At 40.2% G+C, this 12,376-nt stretch overlaps 1 protein-coding gene across 1 annotated transcript in view; it reads left to right on the forward strand.

The window, feature by feature from the left end:
* LOC129376714 (uncharacterized) overlaps positions 1-12,376 on the forward strand; it is a 92,861-nt gene that overhangs the window by 1,707 nt on the left and 78,778 nt on the right. The window contains exons 2-3 of the mRNA XM_055056301.1: positions 9,201-9,256; positions 9,369-9,731. Of these exons, the coding sequence (XP_054912276.1) occupies positions 9,202-9,256; positions 9,369-9,731 (418 nt within the window). The 5' untranslated portion in view covers position 9,201. The remainder of the gene's footprint in view (positions 1-9,200; positions 9,257-9,368; positions 9,732-12,376) is intronic.

Here is a 12,376-nt window from a genome sequence, read left to right on the forward strand (position 1 = left end):
TAAGAATAACAAATATTTGATTAATAATAATACAATTTGCCTAACATTTGTTTATCCAGATGTAATTTACAACAAAACTATTTCTCAAGATATAAGCGTCCAACACTGAAGAATGACAAAGGTTCAGAAACAGGAACCATCTCGTCTTTGTGGTAGTTGTTCCAACTGGGGGTGGAGTTAAAACCTGACTGACTGACTGACTGCCTGACTTCACCCAAAGCTCAAATTACAATCAGTTTCCTCCCAGCAGTTCTACTACATAGAAACTGAAATCCCAGGCTCCAAAATAATTGAATAGGCTATATCCATTAAACACAGTTATAACTAAATGAATGGGATTAAATGTGTGTTGAGACATTAAATGAATGTTTTCTCAGCAACAACTGTGTATTGTAATACTAAACGATCACTAAGAGTCCTATTTTCTGTTGTCTTGCCGCCCCCTTGTGGTAGTATTAGAGTTAGGTTTTGTTTTGTTTAGTTCAGTCTATCCAGCATTTTTTTTCTGATGTGCAACGTGGCTGAACGACAGCTTGTTCAAATCTTGAATATCTTTCTTTTTACAAAGAAGAAAAAGGAGTAATAAATGTTCAGACGACTCGACATTTGGAGTTTTTAAGTTTTTTCATTTTTGTTCGCTGTCTATCTCGAGCATTACAGCATTTGTGTAAGGACAGGATATCTGGGTTCATATTTTCTATTTATTACATTGTAGAAATAAATAAGAGCACAAAAAAATGTAATTTTGTAAATAGTTTTCATCACTAATTCTAGAAAGTGAAACTAACATACATTATGTAGATTTAGTCAAATATTCTAAGCCCTTAGTTTTTACATTTATTATGGTTTACAGATAATAAACTCAACATCCAGTGTCTCTGGAAATTTTATTATTGTAGAATATATTGTAAAATATTAGAAAATCATGGTGTGACACTAATCAGTGAATTTTCTCTAAACAGATGCAAAGGTTTCCTGAGTCTCTCAGTTTCTCAGTCTGAGATCATTTAGAAGAAGAATAGAAAACATGTTGACTCTGCATAATGAGATGTTTATTTATCTCTCTCTCTATATATAGAAAGAAAAGTTATTCTGTAAGAAGCTGGTTGTTCAGAGCGTTTATCAAAAGTATTAGCGACTGCCAAACCAGGTCGCCGAGCGGCTGAATAGGGGAATCTTTGTTGACGCGCCAGCTGATCAAAAGAGCAATCCAAGTTGCATTTAAGTTTATTTATTTTGTCAATATCCAAAACTTCACAGTGTCCACACAGCATAAAAACGGATCCGTAGAAAAAACAGTGAATAAAGACAAAATGTGCTAAATGGATGCGGTCAGCAAAAAGTAAACCTTCCCCCATCACCCACTCACTAAAATCACCCAGGTGAGCAACAGCTGATCTATAATCACCAACAACATCACGTGATCCTCACTACACCTGTCCACAACATTCCAGCCCCTAATTATTACATCATTACACAGTAATAATTACTCATTCAACACCATTACCTAAGATATACACGACATCAAGACTCACATTGAGACATTACATTCAAATAGTCCATGAAAGTCATTTTCAATAGTCAAAACAGTCTTTTTCCCTTTTTTTTTTTTTTTTTACAAAATAGTCCATCCATAGTCAATCGGTCAGTCATAGGCCAGAGGTTACCAGCACTTAGCCTAAATATAGTCAGTCTGCGATGTACATCTAGTTGTGGTAAAGTCAAGTCAAAAGGTCATGTCAAGAGGTCGGTCGAATGCATTGTCTTCATTGGTCGGAAGTCTCCTGAAGAAGGCATATCTTTGTGATGGGTCTGCATAAGTGGCTGGTTGGAGTCTTAATCCAGACCTGACGTACAAGTCCATTTTTGTCTGGCACAGTTTTTGTGATTCTGCCGATGATCCAGGAACCACGAGGTGCAGAGTCATCCATTATAAGAACCACATCTCCAGCAACAAAGTTGCGTCTAATCTTCATCCACTTTTGGCGCTGTTGAAGTTGAGGCAGATATTCTTTAATCCATCTTTTCCAGAACAGATCAGATATGTATTGGACCTGTCTCCATCGTTTCCTTGCATAAACATCCTCTTTCTGGAATAAACCTGGTGGAAAACTTGGGTTAGACTTGAGTAGGAGAAGATGGTTCGGTGTTAGAGCTTCCAGATCATTTGGATCGGTGGATTCCAATGTAATAGGTCTACTATTGAGGATTGACTCCACTTCACAAAGAACAGTTTGCAGACCTTCCTCGTCCAAATGCTGTATTTGCAAAGTGGAAGTAAGAACCTTTCTGATGGAACGAATCAATCTCTCCCATGCTCCACCATGGTGCGACCCAGTTGGAGGATTGAAGATCCATTTCACTCCCTTCAGCGACAACATATCAGAGATCTTTTCCTGATTCCAATTTTCAATAGCTCGTCTCAGTTCTCGCTCTGCAGCCACAAGGTTGGTACCATTATCGGACCGCAGTTCTTGTACTTGGCCTCTCCTTGCAATGAAACGTCGTAAGGCGTTAATAAAAGAGTCTGTGTCGAGAGATGAAGCAACCTCGATGTGTACTGCTCTTATCGCCAAACATGTGAAGATAACTCCATATTTCTTCACAAGACTTCTTCCACGCTTCACTTCAAATGGACCAAAATAATCTACTCCAACAAAACTAAAGGCGGGTTTCTCAGGGGTCACTCTGCTTTCAGGCAAGTCAGCCATTTGTTGCTGGCCTGCAGCTCCACAAAGCCGTCTGCAGATCACACACCTTGACATGATCTTTCTAATCAATGTACCAGCACCAGGAATCCAATATTTCTGATGAAGCTTTGAGAGCATGAAGTTCCTACCTCCATGACCCACCTCTTTATGAATATATTGGAGAATAAGATAAGCAATGTGAAGATCTTTAGCTACAATGATAGGATGTTTAGAATCTTCAGACATGGCAGCCTTACTGAGACGTCCTCCAACACGCAGCACATCATCCACCAGCACAGGATTTAACTTATATATGTGACTGCTTCGTTTAACATTCTCTCCCTTTTGGAGACAGGAGATCTCTTCAGAATATTTTTCCTTCTGGCAGAACTTGATTATCTGCATCTCAGCATCCTCAATCTCTCCCAATGAAAGAAAGCCAGTATGTAGCTCAACCCTATGATGAGCAGCTTCAGACTGGGTTGTTTCAGATGCAGATGGAAAATATGTCTTTTCTCTTTTGTGATGCAAAAGCAATGTTTTAAATCTCAAAATCCAACCCATCACTCTGACAAGACGAGTCCACGATGAAGCACGACGAATCAAAAAGGTCAGAGGATGATCGTCATCTTGTCTGGGGAACACACCGACAGAAGCAGATACTTTAACTTCAGGGTCTTCATGTGGAAGTTCCTGTAAGTTCTCTGGGTTTACAGGCCAATCTGTCTCTGGCTGTGTAAGAAATGCAGGACCAGATAACCATGTAGTGTCATGTAGAAAAGGCTCTACCTTCATGCCCCTGGAAGCAATGTCTGCAGGATTATTTTTTGTGTCCACATATCTCCATTGGGAGACACCAGAAGCGCTGAGAATCTCTGACACTCGGTTTGCCACAAAAACACGGAACCTGGAAGTCTTGTTATTGAGATATTTCAATACAGAGGTGCTGTCTGTCCAAAACACTGAATCTAGGAGAGGTAGCCTTAGTTCTCTTTTCCACAGTATGTCCATGCGAACTGCCAACACAGCCGCAGTCAATTCCATACGAGGAATCGTGACTGGTTTTAAGGGTGCTACCCTGGACTTCCCCATTATGAAGGAACTGTGCATTTGGGAGAAACTGTTCTGCAATAACAGGTAGGTAACAGCACCATAGCCCTTCTCACTCGCATCTGCGAAATGGTGTAATTGAGCAGTGATCGCTTTCCCAAAATCAGCAGATTTCAAACATCTTTTGATGCTGATGCTGTCCAACAGATGCAATTCTTCCATCCAACTTTTCCACTCTTGAGCAACCACTGATGGAATAACATCATCCCATCCTATTCCCTTCTGACACAGGTCTTGAAGGATTCTTTTAGCTACAAAAATGACAGGAGCTACGAATCCCAGAGGGTCATAAAAGGTGCTAACAGTGGAAAGGATCCCTCTTCGGGTCAATGGTCTGTTTGGGATGGATATGCAGAACTTAAACGCATCTGACTGCAGACACCACCATACTCCCAATGCTCGTTCAACAGGCAAGATGTCACAATCCAGATCTAAGTTTTTAACCTCATTGGCTCTTTCCTCCTCAGGTATTACTGCCAAGACGCTACGGCTATTACTTATCCACTTTGTTAAGTGGAAACCGCCTTTGGCGCAGATGAGTTTGAGGTCTGAGTAAAGAGATATGGCTTCCTCTTCAGTGCCTATTGAAACAAGGCAGTCATCCACATAGAAATTATACAGAATGGTATCAATCACCTGCTGGCTGAAATCTGCATTGTTGTCTTCTGCACATTTCCGCAAGGCATAGTTAGCACAACTCGGAGATGATGTTGCTCCAAATAAGTGAACGCTCATGCGGTACTCCTGCATGCTCTGATTGAGATCACCATCAGGCCACCAGAGAAACCTCAACAGGTCAGCATCTTTCTCTGGCACACGCACTTGATGGAACATGGCTTCAATATCAGACGTCAAAACGACAGGCTCTTTTCTGAACCTCGTCAGCACTCCAACCAGGCTATTTGTTAATCGGGACCACTCAGGAGCTGTGCATTGAGAGAAAAGCCCTGGAATGATGCAGCACAGTCAAAGACGACCCGAAAACTTTCCTTTGGTAGGATGGTACACCCCATGGTGAGGGATATACCAAACCTTTCCATCATTGCGCCCCAAGTCTGTGGTTGGCACTTTTTTGGCATAACCTTTAGATAAAAGGTCTTTCATAAAGACAATATAGTCCTTGTGGAAGTCTTTATCTCTGATTAACCTTTTCTTTAAACTTAAGGCACGTTGTTCAGCAATTGCACGGTTATCAGGCATTCTTATGTCTTGATCTCTCAAAGGCAAGGCAATATTGTAGTGTCCATCACACAAGGTTACTGTTTTGCTGGCCAACTCTAGAAACTTAGAATCTTCCTTTGACAGCCCCATCTGCTCATCATGGTTGTTCTCAGGAAAATCTATCTTGAATTGTTGCTTCCATAGGTTATCCAATGTAACAGCAGAAATTCTATTCATGGTGACAGTTGACATACAACTTGTTCTTTCCCAACATTCTCGTTCAATTGGACTATTCACTGTCCAGCCGAGCACAGTTTTAATGGCAAAAGGTCCATTACCTTTGCTCCCGATGACCTCCAATGGTTCTAGAGCTCTGGGCATGTTCATGCCAATCAAAAGCTCCACCTGTGCTTTGATTTCGGGCAAATGAACACACTTCAGATGTGGCCAATTAGCCAGATCTTGTTGCTTCGGAATATTACTCAAATCTACAGGCATTTTGTGCTGAGTAAAGAGGTCAGGCATGTCATAATACATGTCACTGTCCAATCCAGCAATTTCAAGTTCAGGTACAATGAAACTGTCCACAACTTTCTCTTGTCCCATGGTGCGCAAGAGAATCTTTGTTTTTCTCCCAATGAGATTCAGCTTATTCAAAAGACCCACTGTACAAAAGGATGCTGAACTCCCTTGGTCCAAAAAGGCATACGTTTCCAGTATCCGTTGACCTTTCTTTGATTTCACCTTGACTGGTACAATAGCAAGCTTGCAGTCCTGTCCACCAGCCCCAGTAAGACCACTCGTCTGAACTGTGTCAGGAGATTTCGCTCCTTCAGCAACGAGTTGAACTTCATTCTTATTGTTATTGTGAATATGGAGTATGCTTGCATGTCTGAAACCACAGATTTTACATGAAAGGCGTTTTCTACATTCTTTACTGATGTGCCCTGTACACAGGCAACCAAAACAAACGCCATTTCTCTTAAGAAATAAAATCTTCTCATTATGAGGTTTCCTTTCAAAAAGAGAGCATAACTCCAGTTTGTGTCCACCTTTGCAAAACAAACAAATCTTCACATCAGTGTGATGGTCTTGAGCCTCTGATGGATTATTTCTCTCAACAGCAGAGGTAGTGATGCCAAAACTACTTCCTGAAGTTCTTGGACGAGAAAAACGTTTCCCTCCATCTGTGCTCTTAGCTGATGAATTTATTAATGGAGCATCACTTAACTTTCCAAAGACAGGATCTGTAGTAATTTTGACTTGACGCTCAATAAAGCAAACAATGTCAAAAAATGTTGCTCTTTGATGCTGCTTCTCCTGAATGTCACATGCTACTGTTCGCCATTTATCTTTCAATTTATATGGCAATCTTTTAATCACAGCAAGCATATTAGCAGGGTATTTAATTCAGAAAGATAATGAAGATCCTCCATTGCATTACAACACTCACGTAAGAACAAACAGTATGCCTGAAGAGATTTTCCATCTTCTGATTTAATCAATGGCCACGAATGAACTTTATTCAGGTAAGCAGATGCAATAACATATCCATCTCCAAAATGCTCATATAGCATAGTCTTTGCCTTTACATATCCACCACCATCAGACATATGTTGACAGCTTTTGACAAGTTCATTGGGCTGCCCCCTGGTGTACTGTGCGAGGTAATGCAGGCAATCGTCAGGATCATCAGTCTTTGATTCAATGACCTGTTCAAATGAGCGCATAAAGGCCTGAAAATGAAGTGGATCGCCATCAAAGGGTTGAATTTCTCTTTTGGGTAGCGAAGACAGACTTTGTTGACGAACCAACATGCAAGTTAATTCATTTTGTTTCTCCATAATGGATAACAGATTTTCATTGGTTGCTGATTGGGCAACTTGCTGCAGCGGCATATTTGATAATGTTCCGCTTAAAGGACGAGTAGGTCCAAAACAAGAAGGTGCAAACCTTTTCTTTGTCACATTTTGTTGCACTGTTTTTATTTGAAGCTCTGCATTTTCATTAACTGCATTTCTCTTTGTCTGTGGAACAAACATTTTAGCATTAAGAGTTTCAACAGCATTTTCTTTGTTTTAAAATAGGATTCCATACCATTAGATTTCTGTGAAGCTGAGCTTTGCACTGCAGATCCAGTTTTCAACACATTTACTTTTGCAGCAGTTGCAGCTATTTCTGCTTCAAGTTGAAGCTGTTCTTTCCTTTTCCTAAGTTGCTCCTCTTGTTCTTCAAGAGCATGTTTTACTTTGAGCATATTTTGACGCGCGAGCAAAGCTGCCATTTCAGCTTCTGCTCTGAGACGTGCAGATGAAGTTGAAGATACTTTGGAGCTAGACCTGCTTCCTTGATTTGAAACACTGTCAGATGGCAACACATCATCTTGAATGTCATGCTGGAGATTGGCAGACAACTGAGGCTCCATTTGTTCTTGAACCTCCACTTCTCCTGATGGAGTTTCCTGTGACAGTTTAATGTCAGAGGATGGTCTGCTTGAACATTTCTTTATTTCAGAAAGCCATAATTCAACATCCTCAATAAATCCTTGGTTGTATTCAGTGATACTTGAAAACCATGCATTCTGTTTATCTTTCTCATCAGGAGGAATTAAAGGCATCAAGGATTCATGCAATACAATGACATCTTTAAACAAGTGGGTCAACTCATCCAGCAGTAATTTTACTTGTGAATAATTCTTATCATCTTGCATTAGCTCTTTCAGAGATGAAGTTACACTTTTCATTTCTTCACATGCTTTTTCCGCTCTGTTTGGAGAGTTTCAATTTTATTTGCGAGAGCTTTCTCAGTGAGAACGATCGTTCTTTTATCCTTATCAGGTTTCTCGACAACAGATAATCCACTCATTTTTATCCAAATAAAGGAAACTTTCAGAAACGTCCTTAAACTTTATTGAACGCACGCAGAGCCACAGCACACACTCGCACACCAAGGTTCGGCATTCCCACAGCAAAACGTAGCGGGGGGGCGTGTCACCACAACAGCTTCATGTGGCAGAACCAAACTGCGATTAAAAGCTTTACGCAGCACCAAACATTTGGGTTACATACCACTGTTGTCTTCTACTTCCCTGTCAAACGATTCTCTTTCGCGGGCGCCGTGGAGGTGGCGTGGGCTCGCGTTGGCGTCCAGCTGTGAGACAAACTCCGTTGTTGTTTCTATCGCTGTTTTTTTTACGTTTTTGCTGACAAATATTAGCGACTGCCAAACCAGGTCGCCGAGCGGCTGAATAGGGGAATCTTTGTTGACGCGCCAGCTGATCAAAAGAGCATCCAAGTTGCATTTAAGTTATTTATTTTGTCAATATCCAAAACTTCACAGTGTCCACACAGCATAAAAACGGATCCGTAGAAAAAACAGTGAATAAAGACAAAATGTGCTAAATGGATGCGGTCAGCAAAAAGTAAACCTTCCCCCATCACCCACTCACTAAAATCACCCAGGTGAGCAACAGCTGATCTATAATCACCAACAACATCACGTGATCCTCACTACACCTGTCCACAACAAAAAGTTTAGTGGAAGGAAAAGCTGTGCTAAATCACATTGCAGCAGGGATAACTGCAGCCTTGTTAAAAAGCCACTCAGAAGGAGAAACCTGAGTCTGGATTCAGAGCAACTCAGTTCACTCCTTCATAAGAGTTGGAGAAGTCCTTTTTTCAGATTAAAGTAAAGTTTATATTTAATTCATGTATCAAGTCCTTAAGTCTCCAGAGTGAAACTATTTAGAAATTAACAGATTTCTCAGAAATCTGAAATCTCTGTTTAGCATAAATTGATCTGATGCAATTTTCTAATTGACTGTAAATTATAATTAATGTTGCAAGAAGAATTACAGAATAAAACTCTGTGATGAATCTATATAAAATGTATCTAACAATAAAATTGACAAGTGATGCAATACTTGTACATTGTCATTGATTAAATATGCTTTTCATTATTTAGCAGTAAAAAAAGTAAAACTTACTCACTGATGTTTCATGATTATAAGAAAAGGATTTAACTCCAAAAGTTTTATAATTAAAGATTCAGCAGCTGCAGAGAATGAAAACAATCCTGTTGACTGAGAGTTGCTGTATGAGTTTATAACCACAAGGTGGAAGTAATGATCTCTTTCTAAACAGCTTTTATTCAACCTTCACCATAGACCCAGTTGTTCCTCATATTGTTAGTGATGATGTTCCTGATGTTCAGCTGTCTCTCCTCCTCTTCCTCTCTCAGGATGAAGATGATGTCCAGCATCCTGCTGCTCCTCATCCTCAGCTCATGTCTCTGTGGTCAGTCTCCATCTTGTCTTTGTGACAGAAAGCTCTCTAGATGGAGCTGAAAGACTCCCATGTTCCAGTTCTCAGTGTGTCTGCTCCTCTCTTTCCCTCTCTGTCTCCTCAGCAGCAACATTTGTAGTGAATGTGACACAGAGCAGCTATCAGGCAGAGGAGAAGCAGAGCATCACTCTGGAGTGGACCTTCACCACCAAGACTCAGGGAACATGGAAGCAACTGTTCATCGTCTGCAGCTTGTTGGCTCCTGATAAACCGCGAGTTCTCTATCAGGTTCATGAAGGTGTTGAGATTCCAGAGTCTCAGGATGATCAGTTTTCAGGACGAGTCCAGAGCGACAAAGACGTCCTCAGAGAAGGACGAATCAGACTCCATGTGTCCAGACTGAGGACTGAAGACTCTGGTCTGTATCAGTGTGACGTGAAAACTGAAGATGGAGTCAACTCTGGAAGATGTCGACTCAGCGTTTCTGGTGAGTTATTTGGGGTTTATTTTACTTTCTTATAAGTGGAAACTATTTATTAGTGAAATGCTTTGACTTTTCTTTATTAAAGCTCATGTTTGATCACATCTGTCGTGTTGGATGCAACTCGCTTAGCCCACATGCAGAACACAGATTAGAGAGGGAGGAATCAGATAAATAAACATTTATTTTATGACAGGATAGTTGATGGGGTTTGAGGATGTCTCTCTGGGACCACTGGATCTGGATCTTCTGTGATCTGAGGGCTGGGGAGATGAGAAGTGTCTTTTTGTCTTATTGCTCACAAATCTGGGGAAATGCAAGTAAAACAATTATTGAAATATTAGTTAAGCTGCAAAAAAAGCTGTAAGGCTTATTAATAAAGTGGGATACCGGGAACCAATGGATATTCTTTTTAGTCAAAGTAATATTTTAAAATTTAAAGATATTGTCTATATAAAAATACTGGAAGTAATGTTTAAAGCATTGAACAAAAGTCTTCCTTCAGGTATTCAGAAATTATTTAAGTTAAGAGAGAATAAATATAATTTGCGAGGTTTGTTTATATTTGAATGTGCAAAAGAGAAGAGCCAGATAAAGTCTAGATGTATTTCAGTTATTGGTGTGAAATTGTGGAATGAAATGAATGATGAATTTAAGTTATATTCTTTTTTAGTAAACTTTAAAAGAGCTTTAAGATGTAAAATGATAAAATCTTATCATTTATTTAGATTTATGTATGTATTATTTAGATTTATATATGTATTGTGAAAATATCCTGGTAGGTTATAGGGTAAAAAAAATAGGCAAGAATAAGCTTTGCTTCAGCCTCTTCCTTTTTTGGTAAATTGTGGGTTATTTACTGTTTATTGTTATTTCTTTGTTGTTTCTGGTGATGTGGACAGTTTACCAAAATAAAATAAATGATTGAATGAATGAAAAAGAAGTCAGTGGATAGTGGGAACAGGTGAAATGAGAACTGGAACGGGCTGGAGAGAATCCGCCAGGGAGGGAAAGGTTGGGATGCTGGACCCTGGGTCTTTGCGCTCGAGGAGGATGCAGTCCGGGTTTTGAGGGCCGAAGGGATCAGGGGTGACTGATCTCACGTTGGAGAGCGGGCTGGCAGTCAGTGGGGCCCAGAGCGGATCTTTTCCAGATTCTGTGCTGGAAAATCAACAACAGAGGATCCTAGGTTTGGATCTGAGGTCAGCAGGCAACTCGATGAGAGAAAACCTGCAAGAGGTCAGAGAAGATAACAAAAACTTGAATCAGCTGGGAACATGAACCAATTCTCAGATAAATAGACTCAGAGGGCTCAGAGTATGAAAATCGGTAAACACTCAGGCACTGGAGAACCGGCCACCCGCTCCTCTTATGCAGGCGTTGATGAGGCCAATAATGCACAGGGACCCTCCTCCAGAAGACTCCTCATGGCTCCCTCTGGTGGACAAAACGGCTCCCTACAACTCCAGCATTCAACAACATCTCAAAGCACCAGAGGTCAGAAGGTCGACCTCAGCATAGAGTGATGATTCTAGACCAAATCCACCTGATCTAATAGATGAAAACTGATTGTAGCATAAAACCCATAGAATCAGATTTAGCTGCAATAAAATTCTATTATAATTCTGCTGAAGTCAAAAGTGCAACATCTTAATTTTATTTCATTATTAAAGTGAAACTGTGAAGGTAAAACTTAAATTGGTACAAGGGATAAATTATCTACAGTTTCTGTGCCAGCTTATATCATCAGTAGAAACATATTTAGTGTCTTCAATACTTGGGCCAGTTCCAGTCTATGGGGCCACTGGCCCCTTTAGATTCATCCTGAGTACGGCCATGTAAAGGACTGGACTGATGTAACAACACATTTCCACAGGCTGATGAAAGTAAAGGGTTCAGTGGATTTTCTGCTGAGAGCAAAACATGCAGCACTTCTATGTTCATCTGTAAGCAAATAAAACTCAACCAACCAGAGTCAGGAGAAGGCTCTTAGTGCTGACAATCACCATCTTGTACGTGCTGCTCATACCTTTTCCTTGCTCTTGGCTTCAGCTCCTCCTCCACAGTAAAACTGCTGTGATTGAGCTTTGAGAGCATAAATGTTAGAAATGTAAATAAAGGACGACGACCAGAGCTTCTCAGGGCCATGATCACCACGGTCCGAGTCGCTGAGTTCTTTTACTCACAGCAAAGAAAGTTAATGTGGGTTTTTTCCTGGGAGAGGAGGAAGAGGTTAGTTGGCCAGACTTAAAATAAATCAGTGATAATTTCTGACTATTTTGTGAGACACACAAAGATTGTAGCATAAAACCCATAGAACCAGATTTAGCCGCAATAAAATAAAGAGTATTTATGCATTTTTACAAAGTAAATTGAAATGTTAAACAATGTAAATTTTTATTTTTTTTTCCATTGTGAAATATTTCAATCAAATTTAATAGTGTTGCTATTCAAACTCCCAAACAATCAAATTTTAATATTCCCAAACAAATGCTAACATCTAAATCTATGGTTTGTGCTAAAACTGAAGCATTATGGGGGTTTGGACCCGTTTCTATTGGACCAGGTCTGGTAAGAGTAACCAACAATTGAAGTCCAGTCCAGAACTACTTTGTTGTGTGGAGAACCTCAAGGGTCAGTACTGAGACCAG

This window comes from Poeciliopsis prolifica, unplaced genomic scaffold, assembly GCF_027474105.1.
Source record: "Poeciliopsis prolifica strain line A6 unplaced genomic scaffold, Auburn_PproV2 SCAFFOLD044, whole genome shotgun sequence".
Classification (NCBI taxonomy): domain Eukaryota; kingdom Metazoa; phylum Chordata; class Actinopteri; order Cyprinodontiformes; family Poeciliidae; genus Poeciliopsis; species Poeciliopsis prolifica.